Genomic DNA, 18131 nt, shown 5'->3' with positions numbered 1-18131 from the left:
CTAGTGTCTGGGTCAAAGCTTGAGGAATAGTCTTTATCACATACACCATGTATCACCCAAGTAAAGTTAAAATGAGAAGGATGCCAATTGTACTTTCTTTGTTAAGCTAGTTTGTGAAAACAATGCTATAATCAACTAATTCTAAATAATATTAAGGATGCTATAATCGTTGGTCCACTGACCAAAGTCCATGGTGTAGGAAGCTTTGGAGAAAGAGAGAGTTCTGAAGAATTCATAAAAGCAGGTTGTTTAGGAGATGCTGCAGAAAAACTTAATAATAATTATTGTACAGAATGGTAAAATACACATGCATGTGCACATACGTGCATGCACACACTCACCCTTTATAACTTTGGGGAGAAATATGAATCCACACTGTCACCAAGAAAGAAAGAGTAATTAAGGAAAAGTGATGTAGTCCGAGAAGTGCACATTTGTGTACATGAGCTCATCAACATGTGCAAAGGGAATGTCACAGTAAGAAAAAACAAGATTAGATTTGTTTCTGTATGCATTATTTGCACAAGTAGATTATGGTTATTAAGACTTCAGAGCCAACTCAGCAATTTTAAGCTAATTTTGATTTTCAAAGGAACTTCTGACAAACCTGAATTTTTAGGCAATATTCATAATACAGACATGTTGATAAAAATGAAATAGCACAGTCAGTGTCTAGTACTCTACAGCTTACTGTGTCAGAAGTTTTCAAGATAGTTTTCAATAACTACTTAGAAAATGCAAGCACATTGAAAGTTCTTGTTATTTTCCAAACTGAAACCCGTACATATTTCACTGAAATGAGTGGACCATTCACTTCAGAGAGAAATGATACATCATTTATATTTTTTCTTCTTTCATATATATAACTGTTAGGATTTGCAGTGTATGTTCCTCTAATATCATTTAAATGTCATTTAAAATTTTTGATTTTCTTCCCAGCACTCTAGTACTTGGTTAAAACTTAAAACTTTCCTGTTTTCCTTTTTTTTTTTTTGATATGCAATGCATCTCTTCACTGCAATTCTGAAATTGAAAAGTTTGTGAAAAGTTGTTGGTTATCCATGTTCACGGGTAACCTAAATTGGAGCTTTGCTTTACTGCAGCAATATCAATTTTGGTATTTGTGGTGGAAATATTTTTATAACATTTTTGTAGTTAATAAGACTGTTGTAGGGCATAACACTGATGAAACAATGTTCCTTTTAAATGGCTACCATGTGATTTAAAAAGAAAATGCATTCAGATCAGTCATGACATGAGGGCTTGGATAATGTCTTTTAAATTTGTCCATAATCATTATTTTTTAAAAAAGTTCATTTGAAGTGAAAGTGATGGAGTAAGACGTTCCATCTAAATGACAAAAGCAAGGCAATTTCATAAGAGATCATAATTGTTTTGCAGCACTGAGGAAATGTGAGATAGGGGCTGATTGCTGTTACCTTGTTGTTGGGGTGTTGTGTTACAGGTCTTACAGACCTGAAGATGGACAATTGGAAATACTATATAATTCACAACTATCTTTCCGTCAACGGCTGTATTTAGACCTGGAAGCTATTATGTTTCATTTCCGCCTCTGTAAGCCCCTCTTCACTATAACAAAACAGCCGCTACTTTATGTCAGAGGTATGGTTCCTTGGACTTGTTTCCAGGCCTTGTCCAGGTATGACTTTTTCTGGATTCATACTCAAGAAATTAAGAACTGAAATATGGTCAAAGTAGAATAAATATTTGATACAAAAATTAATATTCTTGCATATATTTTCCCTAACTTTCCCTAAAAGCAGTCTGTGGGCCTGACGGGTAGTTCAGATTTTAGATGAGGCATGGTAAAATGGAAAAGTGTGCTTTATTGATGTAGTGGTAACAGTCCTAGTGAGCCCTCTTTTTATGTGGGCAGGAGGTCATACTTTTTAAAGGGAAGAGAGGTGTTATCAATAGAATAGTACAGTATTAGAAAATACCTGGAAATAATACAAATTCTCGTGTCAGAAGCATCAACTGGAAAGGATTTAATTCCTCGCAATTTTCTCTTAGAGGCATAGGATGGAGTAAAAAACGAATTCCTCATAGAACTCAATAGGTCCAAAAAGACATGTGAACTAAGCAGGGAATTGAAAAAAAGTAGTTTTCCTAATGTAACTAGGGAAAAGAAGAGGGTGAGGGTTAGGGAGAATCTTGTTTCCTGTTCTGGCTTTCTGGTTTGGGGTTTTGTTGTGTGATTTATTACTGAATCTACCAGATTGCTCACTACTTCAGCATGCAGCTATATTCACAGCTATTTGTCTTAAAGCATCTCAAACGTTACATCTTGTGAGATGGATGATTAAAGAGTGTGTAAAGTTGCATGTGCACATGCTGTATGTATCTATGTAATTTATAAAAACAGGAAAATACGGAAAACTTGTTCTGTGCATATACTTTATGCAAACTAAGACACATATATCAAGAGGTGGAAAAAAGTACTGGCCTTCTTTTGGTATAAGCAGATCAAGGGTTTAGAAGACAGAGATGAAGTGTGATTGTTTGCTTTCTTGTTATAAATAGACTGTCTTGTTTAGATTGGCTCCCAAAATGAAATCCTACAAAGGTTTTAGGAAATGAAGGGGGACATTCAGTCCTGAGACAAGAAAGAGTAAATGTCTCCTAGACATCAATCTTTTTTCATAAAAATTTCTCACTAATAAGCAATAATTTATGTACAAGCTAATGACAGCCTTTCCCCCAGTCTTCCTGCACTGAAGTATATTATGTATGTATTACCTATTGCCTACAAGTTTGTATATGTCAAGCTACTTAAGTAGCTGCAGAAAGAAAACACAATGCACCTCTGATTTATCAGACAAGTCTTAATACAGCTAGTTGTTTCCTTTTGTTGGGTGATGCTTGTATGTTCAAGAACTGCCTGCTGGTGACTAACAAAACTTCATTAAGTTAATGAAGAGTAAAGGTCTCTAACTTTACTCTTAAACTTCTGGATTTTTTTTCTTTCCAACAACCTGGATGGATGTGGGTACCTCTTCACATAGCTATAATTTGTTTCATCTGCATTTGTTTTCTATGAGATGGTAAGGAGACGAATACAGTAAGGTGGCTGATGGCCCTCACTGTAATGTCCTTAAAATGGCTTTCCCCTCATCCCTCCCCCCACCTTCATCAATGGATGGGAGATGCCTTTCATCCTTTGGCTATGTGCTGACAATATTTGAGATAGAAAGGAACGTGATGCTGCATATTTTAGATACTTGGTAGTTAATTTTCTCTTGAAATTTTATTCTAGTATCTCCTGTCCAAAGTAAGAAAATTAAGTCAGCAGATAGGCAGCAGTGCACAAGTTGCTAGATAGCTTTTTAAATTTTAAATGTGGCTAGTTATTTTTCCATGAGGGATAGATGAAAGTACAGGAATGATCATTGTATTTCATTGCTATAAAGTCGGGGAGTGCCACAGTTAGGTATCTTCAGTGACTGAGACAATGTCCATCTAGACCCCAGTTCTTTGTACTAGCTCACCATTACAGATGCATCCAGAGACTGATAGAGACAACCATGTTATTCCTTTTTGCCATACTCTCATTCTGCTGTGTCTAATTATGCAGAGAGATACAAATAAATTCTTCATTGGAGTTTAGAGACAATGAACTGTGGTTAAGAGCAGTCTCTAACTAAAAAGCAAAACAAAACAAAACCCCAAACCCTTTTGTTATAATATCATTTTGGTTTACTGTTCATCAGTCACTGGTTTGTGTGTGCATAACAAAGTGCTGCTTCTTTTAACGTATCCTTCTGTCTAGAATTAACCAAAAAATAATTTCAACTGTAGAAAAATAATGAGCATGATCAACAGGCACTTTGCCCAATTTGATTTTTAACATCTCAATATGAACTCAATTTGAGTCATTAATGCCAATACAAGTTTGAAATTAATGTTATTTATTATTTTTTCTAATATTCAGTAGTGATAAAATAATATTCATGCAGCAATTTTACAATTTATTTTATAAACTCTGTCTGCTCTGGCTTAAGTCAGAGAGGCTGAGAATTTAAATGCATGTGTATCAAAGCTTGTGTATGGTGCTCAACAGCTCTCTCACATTTAGAACTACTTTTAGGTTAACATTAGGCTTTTCAGGCCAAGCTTAGTGAAAGGAAACCAGATGTAACTTTCATGTAAGGTGAGCGTAGTCATGAATAGCGTATAGGATGAAAGTTGATCAGAAAGAGATATAAAAATAGAGGTAAGGAAAGGTAGATTTTAAGGAGTGCCCAAAATAAGTATGAGTCATGTACTAGAACCGTTATGTATGAAGAGAGGTTTGTGTTGCTGTCTTTATCATATTTTTTCTAGCTAGAGCCTAAAGACATTCACCAACTAATCATTTATCTTTCAACTATATCTAGTGCCAGCAACATTTCTTGTATATTCCTAGAAGTTTTGTCAAATTATTCACCTTCTTTGTGCCTGCTAAATATCAGTGTACGTGAACTGACCTAAACCTTTTAATGAATAGATGTTTAAGGAAGGTCATACAGGTTTTTCCACAGTAATACTAACTTTAAGGATTGGTTTGCAATAAGGTCTTTGTTTACTAGTGAAATGTTGATGTCTGTTTGTAGGCTCAGTTACCTCTGTCACAGCAAGAGGCTGAGGGATGTTATTCATGGGGATTTGTTGCCCTCAGCAGAAATGATCACAGTCCTGAGTCAAGAGTTTGGAATTCCATTAACTAAAGAGGATCTGTTTACTCAGAAACCTCCGTTAGTCTCGTTTTCTTCTGATTCTTATACAATACCAAGAAAAGTTAGCAGAGTGAAACGGGCAGTATATTCTTCATTAGATAACTACAATGAAAAGTATGTGCAGTGGAAGAAAGAAATAGAAGACAAAATACCTCCTGAGAGAAACCATATTGGGGTGAGTATTTTGTGATACGTGTGAAGCAAGCCGAGTGATTGCAAAACTTCATATTCCTTAATTAACACCTTCTCCTCCTGAAACAATGGTTTGTTGTACTTTGGTAAGCCATTTGTAGGTATCATACAAACATTATCAAAATCTTCATTGTAATTTAATTTTGTGAAAGTTGAAATGCAGAAGTAATTGCTTCTCAAGGGGGAAAAATCTTAGTGCTTACAGGTGAAGAAAGGAGACACTGTGTGAACTGGGCTGTGTCTTTAAAAAATTGTCACTTTTTTTTCTGGGTTTGATTCCTATCTTTGTCTGTTTCTTTTCTGTAGCTTCCCCTGTTGTGCTTCAGCATGACATTCAGGCTTCAGATCCTTAAGGGGAGGCAAAACAACTATCCCCATGTAAAACCTGTGCTTCCTTCTCTTGCCTGGAAAAGGCATATTTGCCTTATGGCAACCAACCACAACTTCAAATCGACATTTATTGCTACCTAAAACCAGTATTTGTGGGCAGAGTTGAGCTGGGCCTTAAAGAAATGGCAAAGAGCTTTACAACCTCTTCAGGGCTGTTACCGGAGGCACCTACTCCTTCTGTTGCCTCAGGGAAAAGAGATTGAAACTAAAACCTTTTCTGTTTATATAGGCATGCAGAAGAGGGATCCAGAATATTTTTTGGGAGTCCAAAATATGTTTTCAGAGTATATTGCCTGGTTGAGGACTCTAACCATCGCTTGATTTGTGAAGAGTAGTTCTGAATGCTTTCTTCCTGTATATGTTTTAATATAAAAAGTTTCCTTGGCATGCGATAACCTGGGTTTGTATATAAAGGCACCCTTATGGGGATGTTGAAAGAAATTTAATTTCTAAGTATTTCCTTTCACTCTTAGTCTGTTGATAACGGAGTATTCCACAAGGGCAGAAAAGAAAGCAAGTATCAAAAACAATTACATAAGACTGCTATTGTAACGTTATAGGACGATCAGAGCACTAGCTTTCTTAAGGTCTAACCATTCTCTACAGATGAAGTTTAGGGTAATCTTATTGTCTGTATAAAGTTTGCAGTCTTCCCAATGTATGTGCTCTAACCAGTTTTCATTTTGTATATGCTTTTAGTCAACAGGATAATAGAGGAACTTAAAAAGTCCTCTATAGAAAAGAAAATACAAAATTATTTTTTATTAGCAGACTAAAGTGACCTTTCAGACTTTGTTGAAAAATACTGTTTTGGAGCTATAAACACTGAATATATTAAGGAGCTTTCAAAGTTATCACAGGGAAGTGACTTCCAAAATACGTTTTACTCACTTGCAGTAATTATCTGTTGTGCCAAAGTCTGAATTCAAAGGCAATTACTGTAAACACAGTACAGAGTGATGAGCTTGCATCAGTGGAAAGGGTATGAGTGTTTAATTACATTGTACTGGTAGAGAAATTTAAAGACTTACATGATGAATGTTGTTTGCTGTGTCATTGTATTTGCTGATCATAGAAATGTAAGAATCAATCTTATTTACCTTGAAGAAAACAAGTTTAGCAACATCCCTGCAGAACAATATTTAGATCTGTAAGTAGAAGTTACATCTGATGAGTGCTCACCTCCGATGTACCACTGTTAATCTTGCAGAATGTCATATGCAGGGATGAAACGAATTGCTAGTCTACAGCAAAAAACAGTTCTGTTTCTGCTTCATAAAGCATGTCTGTGAAGGATTTTATTAATTGCTGTTATATAGTAAAAACACAATATAGAGTAAGTATAGCCTGTGCTTTTTTTTTTTTTTTTTTTTTTTTTTGTGTGTGTGTGTGTGTGTAGAATAGATAGTGGCACTTTAGGAACAGTTCTTTGTTTTTCAGCGTATATAGAATCAGTTGCTTGTTTGTAATTTTATCATAACATTGTGAACTCAAAGTCAGACAAAACTGATATTTAATCCCTCTTTTCAGGCTAACATTGCTGCTGTAAGCCAACTCAAAGGAAAGGTAAAAACCCCAAAGTTTGAAGCTTTCAGGGTTTTTCCTGTTGATGGCAAATCTGTCTATAACTACAGTTCTCAGGGCCTGAATTCTGCAGAACTTGCAAAGAAACGTCTTCGCCAGGAAATGGCAAAGGTGAGTTGTGACACACCTGACTGGAAGATCTTGCCTTGCTGTACATAATGCTAAAGGAGAGAGTTGAATTAAAATTGTTTTACATTGAATCCTTTCATATTAGTATATAGGACAAAAGCTTCGTATCCAAAAAGATCTCTGTCTGAATGAGAGCTGCTCGTTTGCTGTGTAAAGTTCTGCCCTTAACACCATTCATTATAGCCAAATAGTTATATCTCCGTGACTTGGATTCCCATTTTGTGTGTGGACTTGATAACCTAGGAAGTCACTTCTGGTTCCAAGTCCAACACATTTATGAATGGGAGGATATGAATAATAGTGATGTTGATGTATGCAGTGAATGTGATTTGAAGAGATATTTAATGAAACTCTGTGTTTTTTTTTCCTCCAAAGTCTCTCTTATGAATTAGGTTTTATGATGATGATATATAAATATATGTATAGACTTAATATATGGTTTTACATATTACTAAACACTACTTAAGTTGTTGCCATCAGCTGAATAAATCCAAGTTTATAGGAATATTTTGCTGATTGAAAATCAGACTTCCAGAGTTTAGGTGTCTGCAATATAGATAGTAAATGGAATCACAAGAGCGTTGATCTGATCAAATATAGGTGTCTACTTTAGAGTAAGGTGAACTGTTCTGCAGACTTCGGCTATATTGACAAGATTTGTGTTGAATGTGGTGAGAATATACAGCTAGTTCTGACAGAACCGTACCTAAAGTTAGGCAAGATGAATTCCACCCTTTGGAGACTCTGACTTCAGTGAGAGCAAGAGATGACATCTTGAGAGATTTGTATATACATTCATTTAATTTTCAGGCTCAGTTTACCTCAGTGTTTTGTTTTGTTTTTAATCACAGTGTGAAGTCTTGCCTTCAAATACTTGAATGAATTGATGGGAGTTTTGATTACTTTTTTTTTTTTTCTGCTTTTTGAAGTTATCTGGGATGGATCAAAAGTGGGTTTACCTGGAAAGTTGGCTGTCAGCTAGTGGAAATTATTGTAGCTCTGTCGTCAAAACTGTTCACACTATACCATAAGCATAGTATGGGCTATAGTACTCTGTGTGCATGCATAAGTAAATGGATATAATATTAAAAGTATTTCTCTTCTGTGTTTGTTTTACAGAGATCACAGTATAACACTTGTCATTAAATCCATAATAAAGTCATAATAGAAACATTTAAAAATATTTTTTTTGTGTATTTATTAGTGGTGGTTCTCCATATCTAATTTTGATCTATGATTAGACAGTGGAGAACTGATAGTGACTCTGTAACTTAGCTTATATTTTCCAAGGAAAGAGGTAGTTCACATTACAAAAAGCCTCTTTTAAAATTTATTTATTTATTTATTTATTGTAGAAACCAAAGAAGAGATTCACTTATTGTCATGAGTATCTGTCAGCTATGTTTGATCCAGTAGATTTGGTTGCGGCTTATGAAGAATTTTTAGCAAAATCTAAGATGTGGCTGTCACCAGAAGGGTTTGTATTTCCTGGATATAGGAGCAGCATTGAAAGCAACCTGCACCCTCAAATGCCTGATGAGGCACGTCTGAAGGAGTTAAGTGAGGTAACACGAATTTTAAGTGAGTAAATTCTAGTGTGTTCTACTATTCAAAGTGAAATGAAGCATTTTAGGAGACCTTGAAAGAGACAGATTGCTTCTGTGTGTGCAGAGGTCTCTTTTGGGGAGTACAACATAGGTAGCTCTTCTGAGGGTGACATCTATAGTTGCAATTTGGATATTTTAGCATCTAGTTCAGCCAGGCAATATGCTTCTGTTTGGATGCACAAATTTTACCTTGATCATACATATAGAAAGCATACTTGATATGTAGAATATTAACAGGTATTAATGCAGTGTACGGTGTTTTACATGTAAATGTGGAGGCTGGCATCAGAAAAATTGTTATGACATTCCATGATGGAATCCTTCTCGAATTCCTTCACTGCTCACTTTTCTCCATTTTTATTTACAGTTTATAGTTACAGTTTTATGGGATATTTGTCTGCCTCCATTTGTTCTGCATCACTTTCTTCCTGCCCTATATGCTCTCTTCATTTTCTTCTTCTTGTTTGCTATTAAACTTCCAATTCTCTGTCATATTACTGGATCAACTTGACTAGTTCACTCATCCATGTTCAGCATTCAGTAGTGTACACACTCAAGCCCATATGTGGTCTGCTGTTATAAAGAAAACTTGTGTGTTATTAGAATCAGCAAGATGAGAAAAAAAGAGATTATAACAGATATTTTAATGCAGAATCAGTAAATTTTATCAAATTAATTGAACGCAGTTACAGCACAGATGGAAACAAGTTTAATGCTTGGAGACTTGTTTCTTTCAGAGATTGCATTTTGCAAGAATGTACACAACTTCATGTATTTACCTTTTTTCTTTCCTACTAATTAAACTAGTTCGTCAAAAAGGTTAGAGTACATCTGAAGTGAAAAGGTTAATAAAAATGAAGTGTTTTCTTCTGATCTGCGGTGTTAGAGAATGCACCTTCTCATGAGGGGGCAAAGAAGATTCACTGACGAAGAGTAACAAGCCAGTTGGTACGGTCTGATTGTTGGTGCCTTTTGCCAAGGAGCTAAAACAACAGGAAGGGAACTAGCTGGTACAGGATAAAAAACCGACAAACTGAAAAAGGGAGCTGATGATTGACAGCAGATTTACCGATCTGAAAGACCTGGGAGAGTGTGAAATTCAGTGTGGGGGCAAGAGTTGTGTGTAGTATGTTGTGTTCACCATTGGTACCTACTGATGGGATGAGAGAGAGGAAGAAGCTGACATCTTACTCTAAGCACCTAAAGTGTACCCTGGCAGCACCGGTAGCTGCAGCTTCAGTGCCAGCTATGGAGCTGAAAGAAAAGACGAAGAAGGCTTGCTATACTCAAACAGTAAACTCAACGTTTCATTAGGATAATGGATAGTGATTCTGAACTTACTGTTCGCATTACCTAAAAGGCGGAAAACTAGTAAGATATCATTCTGAAACAGTCTGGATTTGGTACACTCCTCCTTCAACCATTTTTGATTCTCTTCTCAAAGAAAAGAGAAAATTTGACCATCAGTTGGAACATCATCCCTTGGGAAGCCAAGAAAACCTTGTAATTCTTCTAGATTCCTAAAATTCCTTATAGTTTCTGCATTCACTCAGATATCTTTTAGTAATACAGTTTTAGGTAAAACAGTAAAAATACAGAGCTAACAACAAATAGTGGGAGTTATTCGGTAGCTTATGAAGGATACTTTTGTCTTGAAAATCTAACCTGTATTTCTGCAATGGATGATCAGAGCACCACAAAAAATTGGGGTCTTATCACAGCTGTGATGGTGAATATTCCTGCCATGTTTCCAATGCACGTGGGTTTTTTTACATCTGCTTCTTCAACCTGCCTGGTCTTTTGGCACCAAGAGTTTAATACAACAATTGTATTTTTGGAAGCACCAGGAAAGCTTCTGCTTCTTAAAAGCATTATACTTTAATCCTTAAAGTCATATTTAGCTTTCACTGCTTTGGAAATTCTGTACAGCCAGTACATTCTTACGGTGTGACCTCTTAACTGTGGGGAACAGGTAAAGAGTAACTAGTTAGCTTTTGGACTCCTCTCACAGTCTCAGTCCTGCAGAGGAGGATATGGGCACAAGGTCATATGGACAGAGTGAGGGTCCCTGTGCACCCAAGCCTAGCAGCTGTGTATGAAATCTCAGGAAGTGTATCAAACTACTTGTACCACTGCAGAGAAATATGACATAAATATGAAACTGGACAATCCTCTGCTAGGTATTTTTGAAGTATACTGTAAGTGCATATATATTAGATAAGAGCTATTGGCATAATAGAGGAATATCAGGTGCTTGTCCATACAATGGATTTTTGTTCTCACTCATGTGACTCAGATATAACCATGTGGAAGGCAACTTACAGAGATACAGTCTTCTGTAATGAAGTAACAGCTACTATAATAGTAGGATCTAATGTCTCTCCTGAAATCTAATCCCTTTCTACCTGAAAGTCTATCTGTCTTATTTTTTGTGACACTTGTGTGGTGATGTTAGCCTGGTTTCTTAAAGGAATTCAAATGTCATTTAGAAATGGCAGGAGGATGTCCTGTTTGGTAACATGGACCCAGTTCTGTCACGAGATAGGTGGAGCTGGAACAAGCGGCACATCGATTTCGATCTTTACAAGAAACCACCTGAGCCGTCCATGACCACAGCGCTGCAGAGAGGTAATGGATCTGTTTTAATTTGCTAATCACACCGCTTTCCATTGAAGCTCTGACGTATGTTCCTGAGGCTTGTTCAGTTCTGCCATCAAGGAGAGGAGTATGAATGCAGAGAGGTTTAGCAAGGGGATCCACATACAGCAAAACTGCACGCTAGCAGATGAAACATCTTTGGGTGTAAGATCTGGGCCATATTGTGTTCTTACCCTTCCATTATGTAAGTTAGTTCGTTTATCTACAGTAAAATATGATGGGAGGGTGTAGATCTTTCTTGGTTTATTCTTCTGTAAAGCTAACTCTGTTAGCTGACCGATCTTTTTAGTAAGTATTGGTGACAATCAACTTTTTATCTAACCTTGTTAACAACAAAAGCTACCTCACAGACTGTAAGCAATGCCAGAAAATTATTCCAGAGGAGAGCTAAGAAGAGGTTAAACCTGCAAGCTGTCACAGCAGCCTGTAGTGTGCCTGGTTCTGCTATTTGACTGGGTTAATCTTAGCTGGTGAGGTGGTCAGTGCGTAACCTCATGTTCCTCCCTAAACAGCAAGATGAAAGACGAATCTATGTTGAAGCTTAATTATAATAAGCTATTTTGAAAACTCTGCCATGTATTCCCCCTACCACCACCAATCAAGATGCCCTGGAATGCTTAAGAGTGAAAAGTAATAGATTTATTGTGCTTGCCAGAATCTTTTAGCTTTTACAACTTTTCTGCTGACGCATTAGCCCATGACTTGCAATACACTTGTTTAGTGCAGTTCTCCTCCAGTGCTGCTTATGGAAGAATGCTTTTGAAAGTAGACAGGATTAATTTCACTTTTGTGTGTGTTTTATGGTGCTTGCAGTAGAGTGTACGTCTTTACTGTGGGGCACCAGCCATTTTTCTAAAACCTATATAATTTGTTCTAGTCTCTTGTGAGGAAAATTGTTCATTGTAATAGCAGGCTTTTAACATCCTTGTTTAAACAGCCGAAACTTACCATCTTTTCTGTGTAACTGCTTTCTATTGTCTGATTTTTCTTTTGCCATTTATTGTTGGCCTTGTGAAGATGCTGCTGAGGTTCTCAAAACTGAGTTTGATGATACCAAGCTGAAAGTTCACAGGTGCTCCACAGCAGCTGAGCTACACACACGTGGGCCAAGAGCCAGTTTTCAGCTGCAGAAGCTCCAAGGACTTCTGAAAGACAAACCGTTGAAGTTCTCACTCAGGAAGCCAGGCCTCATTTTGAAGGTAAAGGGTGACTTTCCTGTGGTTCTGATCTTGGCCCTTGCCTGTAAACAGCAACAGCTGTCCTGCTCTTTACGGTAGGCAGATAATATGTTAGTATTATTAACTAGTTAGCACAATAGTTTTTGAAGTAAAAATGTTTGTTAAACTTGTTATTAATAACAATGGTCAACTCAACCTTACAAAACTCAGAAAAACGTTTCAGACAGGGCATCCTTTTTTTTTGTTATTATTCTTTGCTTTGATGGTCAAAGATAATGTAGGAAGGGGGAGACGTTTTGCTCAATTAACTTGCCAGTCAGTGTGCAGTGGGTGAGAAAAGAAGAATGATTTTTGGCCTGCTGGCTTAGCAGCTCTAAAAGAAATTCTTAATGTCCTCTAATGAAATCTAGGGACCAAACCGCTTCTATTGACTAGATGCCAAGGGTCTCACTGTGTGCTCTCTTGATTACCATAGTGCTGTAGAGACTCTGAACACTGCCTGTCAGTGCAAAATCACACACAGACACCCCAGTTTTGCAAGACTAAAGGATTTGTGCTCATTAATAAGAAAAGATGTACGGGTGGCCTGCACCTAACCGTTCTTTTGTTGGCTGAATCATACAGACAGTGCTTGCATATAAATGAATGACCTAAACATTGAGCATGCTTTTAAAGCTGATTTTGATCAAAGGGAATGAAGCTCTCTTGTGGCTATAAATGCTCTAGAAAAACAAACACAGGAACAAGGAGAATGTTAATACAAAGGCAAAGAGAATGCTAATACAAATGCAGAGTTAAACCGTTTAGGCTAACTACCTCCCTCCTCTTTGTTTTTAATATTCTGAGCATCAGTACTTGTATTAGATAGGCAGCAGCAGGCTGCCTAGCTTTGTTCACTGGGGCAGGCTTTGAACTAAGTGTGCTTTGCCTTCTGTTTTGATTTGGCTCTTCAAACTGTGAAAGTTCTCCGTCTTGGACTGTGCTTTGCATATTTGCTCTCATTTCAGTGAACAGCCTCTTTTGCTAGACTGAATATAAATAATTATTTATTAGTTAATACGCAGCTTGAAATTAATGACATTCTACTTATGGCAAGGAGATTTGACCTCTGATGAAGCTTCTTGAATACATTTTTCGAGGCTTCCTACTGTAGCCCAAAGGAAGACATTTCTTCCTTGCCTTGCAGTTGTCTACTGCTTTGTAAAGACATCCCTTTAAAAGGGAGAGGTTATGTGTAATAACTTTCTAGGTCTGCTTTGGATGAAAGAGCTGTGGTTTTTTTGTTGTTTGGGGTTTTTGGGGGGAGGTGGGAAAGATGATGTTACACTTTTGCATCTTGCTCTTACTCCTTTTCCAGTGCTGCTGTTTATATTTAATTACAGTGCTTTTCCTCTGATAGAAAAACAAAACTTCCCTTGCTGGCTAGTATGGCTGGTTGAAGGAATACAGAGTTTTTGCAAGATAGATATAGTCAAGCTTAACACACATAGTCACTTTACTGTAGTGTCACTGTTTTCTGCTTATTTTTATTTAAAATTGTTTTCAGAAGAAGGGTGAATATAGCATTTCAGATCCATTAACTAGTTTAGTGTCGTTACCTTCTGTTATCCATTTGTTCTTACGCTGGTTTGTTTTCTGCCTATTTGTCTCTCTTGGACCACTGCCTCTCTGTCTTCCCTTGATTTCTTTTTCTTTTTTTCTTTGCTGCAGCAGTTCAGATGGTTATTAAGTACCAAGGACTCTCCTCCATACAATAACCAGTGTAGTTTCCTCTGTTGTCTTCTTGACTAGGATTCCTGTATGTAAAATTGTTTTTTCACATAATCTTTGGAGGGCTTGGTGTTGTTGCAACACTACTCTGACTATTGCTTCAGTGCTTCAGCCACAGTTCCCTAGGAGTCATGGAGTCATTGAGAGTGAGTCGCTGCTTTTTTAACCAGGACAGCTGATACCCTTTGTGTTTGTGCTTAGCAGGGAACAGTGTATTCCTAGATGCATACTTTGTGTCCCTTACAGGATTTGTTTTTTGCTGTAGAAGTGAAAAAATAGCTCGCTTTTTAAAATCCATGCATGCTTGCTGTACCTGCTTCAAATGCTGGGCTCTCCCTCAAACAAGCTGCTTTTGTCTTCCTTGAGTGTAATCCGACACAGTTTATTAATTAGCTGTGTTTGCTTTTGATACTTGAATTGTGCTATTTCTTCTGTCAGATCTTGTCTGTTTGCTGCATCTTTTAGATTATTGGGACTTATGTTAAATATTCTTACTCACTTACTTCTTAGGCAAACAAACTACTTGAGGGATCTATGACATCTCTTTGACTGCTTTTTTTTCCAAGCTGGGGCTTAATCTTTGAGTTACCTGGCAGAATTCTTTTCTTAGAGCTAAGAATCAACTTTTAGTTTGTATTATAAAGAAAGATTTTTGAAGTGTAAAGTTTGCAAGTAATGGCTTTTTTTTTTTTTTTTTTTTTGAAAAAACTGATCTCAGATACATGCTTATAAAAACCTGATGCTGTTGAGTAATAAGTGATTTAGTTGTGTAATTTTCCAACCTTGTTGTTTGTTTGTAAGGTAAATGCTCTGGGGCTTATTTAGCCTATAAACTATGCAGCAGCTTTAATTTTCTTCTCTGTGTATTTGAGAATCTTTTATTTTCTTGAAATCACAGTAGTGTGTGTGTTAATCAGTGAAAGGGGAGGGGGGTCTGAACTGCATTGGGCTCTCACTTTTTTTGTTTAAAGAGACTTTCACCTTAACCCAACTATGGGGCAGCCTCTTTCCCAAAAGTATGTGTCACTTCTTTAAAGTGAGAGTGAGGGGAGCAGCAGCACCTCACTGTTGCCACTGACACTGAATGCATTTTTTTTTTTTTTTTTTTTTGGAGGAAAGAAAAAGGGCTGCAAAAGAATATGGTCTGCGGCACTGGGGCAGCTGAGGAAGTCTCTATTCATTTGCCTTTGGACAAAACAAGTAACCTTATGTTTAAGAGAGGGTTTGATGCAGTGAATTGGGGGGGGGGGGCAATATGCCCCCTTATGATGTCCGACTCACTCATACTGTCACAGTACTAATGGCTCATGTCCAGGAACTACTTCTGCTCAGGACACCTGAAGAGCAACTCACCTGGTAGCTCAGGGGCTCAGGGGCACCTAAAAAAAAAAAATGTACTGTGTAGGCAGCTGTTTGCCTCCTTTTTTTTTTTTTTTTTTTTTTTTTTTTTTTTTTTTAAGCAAAACTGACACCCCCTGCCTGAAGGTGCTATTTATTTTCTCCCAGCCTATCCCAGCCTTGTCGGTGCTGGACAAACAGCCCTGTGACAACCGTTCAGATGTCTTGGGAAAGAGGAAGAGCATCACTTGTGGCTTTGTACCAGGTCTTAGCAACCACCACAGCCTGAAGTGGAGCAAGAATATAATCCCCTGCCACAACAGAGAACATGAGAAGTTTGAAAAACTCAGAGGCGCAGACTTCAAGTAAGATAACCTAATGTCTGGAAATAGATGACTGTAGTTGGGGAGGGGAATGACTAGAATGTTTAATGATCCCAAATCATTTCAGACAGTGCATATCAAGAGTAACCCTAGATAAAGTTATACTAGTTGTTAATAATTAATCATCTAGTACATTAGTGGGCTGTATCCTAAAGAAACCAGTTATTTAGGACAGAAAGCTTGGCGTTCTTGGGAGGGCTCCCATTGAAATCCAAACAAACACCGGTGTGAAGGAACAGTTTGTCATTGATAGGTGTTTGTCTGTTTATTATTTATTTGTCTCAATATGTGGCTGTGTGCATTAACTGCATGGTCATAGGCTGAGCTTTCAACAGTACTGTAAGTAAGTTAAGCGATGCTGATGATACTTAGCAGTTTCCCTGGCTTTTCATTGCAGAAGATACTCTGCAGCATTTCAAATCTAAGAAACGTGATTCTAAATTCATAAAGAGCAAGTTTTATTTTTCCAGTTGTTTAACTGAACCACTAGGAAGTTAAAAACTTCATTTTGTTTGAACTTTTTGAATGCTAATGTGCTTTCTGATCTGATTAATTTAGCTAACTAACTAACTACAACTGTCTTGTTAAGTCATCAGTGGAATTGTCATTGTAATCCTGTGGCAAAATTTAAGATGTTTATTGCTGTATTGGTCTTATTGTGGGTGATAAGCGCTGTACTTGCTGTTTGCTAAAAGCAGTCAGTCATGCAATCAATTTTTTTAAGGTACTACTTTGTTTCATTTAATAATTGCTTAGTTGTTATTGCAGAACTTTGCTCATCCAGAAGCCCATACCTCTTTTATAAATAATACTTTAAAAGGTCAAACTTCTTTTTCAGTGTGTACTTGCAAAATGAGGTTCCATTAGCTTTCCTGGTGAACCCCATGTTGACAGGGACATTTGTTTGCATGTGTCCTGCAGGCCAGTAAAGCCCAAGTTAGTTACCACAGTATGTAGTAATTGTCATTTCACAGCTGGCCTCTACCTGCAAAAGGCAAGGTAGAACTGCATCTCTCAGAAAACAAGGTGTTAGCAAACAAAAATTTGTATTTTCTGTTTCAGAACTACTAAGATGTCAGCAAATGTAGCCAGAGCCCACAGGCATCTGTAAACAGCATAGCACTCTTGAGTTCAAAAATTCCTCATTTAGAATTGCAGGGTCCCTGAGAGTTGAGCAACTAGACTGAAGTAACATAGACACAGTAATAGATTAAATTGGAGAGCTCCGTAGCTAACAGTAAATTTTACAGATTCAGTGGTATTTAATAAACATCTTTATTTCATTGAAAAAAAATCGCAACACCAGTAGAAAAGATGATGGTTTGTAAGTAAGTTTAAAAAAAAAAAAAAAAAAAGAGAGAGAGAGAGAAAGAAAGAGCTTAGTCTAAGAAGATTTTTGTCTTTGTTCCAGGTTGTTTTGCTATAAACATTCATTTATTTACAAGAGAGACCAATCAGCAGGAGGAGGAGGAAGACGCTCTGACAACGTCCTTGCACAACAGCAAGACCCTCTCCAGAATGGTATGATGGAGCCAACAGTTATTCTGGATGCAGGTAATCTGGTAAACAAAAAGCATTAATGAACAACAGATAATTGGTAATGTATACCTGTGACCTAAAATAAGTAAGTAAGTAAGTGTCTTCCTATTGAAATCTGGCCAGCAAAAACTTCTTAAAGGCAGGGATGGGAACAGTTGCTTAACTGTTGAACATGTCACTGGATGAAACTGAGCTGCTTTAGGTAAGTAAAACGGAGGTTGTTTAGCAAGGGAATAGGAAAAATGGAAATGCCATCAGATCTGAATAATGTTGATGACCAGTCCTTTTCCTCATGACATTTTTTTTTAAACAAAGATGATAGCTTGTCCTTAAATGAAAAAATATTTTTAAAGAAAAGGGGGCCAGGGTACAACTTGTTCTTGACAGGCTACACGAATAAACTTTTAAAGAGGTGCCCAGAGAGCTGGTGGAGCCCCTGTCCTTAGAGATGTTAAAAGCTTGCCTGTACGAGGCAGCGATGCTTGTAGCTGGCCCTGCTTTCAGCAGGGGGTTGGACCAGCAGAGGTCCTTTCCAACCCACACTGTGTGGGGGTTCTGCATGTCTTTCAGTGCTTATCTAAAGGTAAGAAAATAGTTGATTAAGCTTAAAGATGATACTTACTTACA

General features: G+C 37.2%; 1 protein-coding gene across 1 annotated transcript in view; it reads left to right on the top strand.

The window, feature by feature from the left end:
• The window catches only part of CFAP92 (cilia and flagella associated protein 92 (putative)), a 37642-nt gene that overhangs the window by 17371 nt on the left and 2140 nt on the right, over positions 1-18131 (top strand). The window contains exons 9-16 of the mRNA XM_062585915.1: positions 1466-1660; positions 4614-4911; positions 6849-7013; positions 8387-8596; positions 11128-11266; positions 12314-12569; positions 15751-15947; positions 17377-17519. Coding sequence (XP_062441899.1) covers positions 1466-1660; positions 4614-4911; positions 6849-7013; positions 8387-8596; positions 11128-11266; positions 12314-12569; positions 15751-15871 — 1384 coding nt within the window. The 3' untranslated portion in view covers positions 15872-15947; positions 17377-17519. The remainder of the gene's footprint in view (positions 1-1465; positions 1661-4613; positions 4912-6848; positions 7014-8386; positions 8597-11127; positions 11267-12313; positions 12570-15750; positions 15948-17376; positions 17520-18131) is intronic.

This window comes from Rhea pennata, chromosome 12, assembly GCF_028389875.1.
Source record: "Rhea pennata isolate bPtePen1 chromosome 12, bPtePen1.pri, whole genome shotgun sequence".
Lineage (NCBI taxonomy): Eukaryota > Metazoa > Chordata > Aves > Rheiformes > Rheidae > Rhea > Rhea pennata.
Note: the sequence above shows the minus strand (reverse complement) of the source record. Positions and strands in the feature narration are given on the sequence as shown.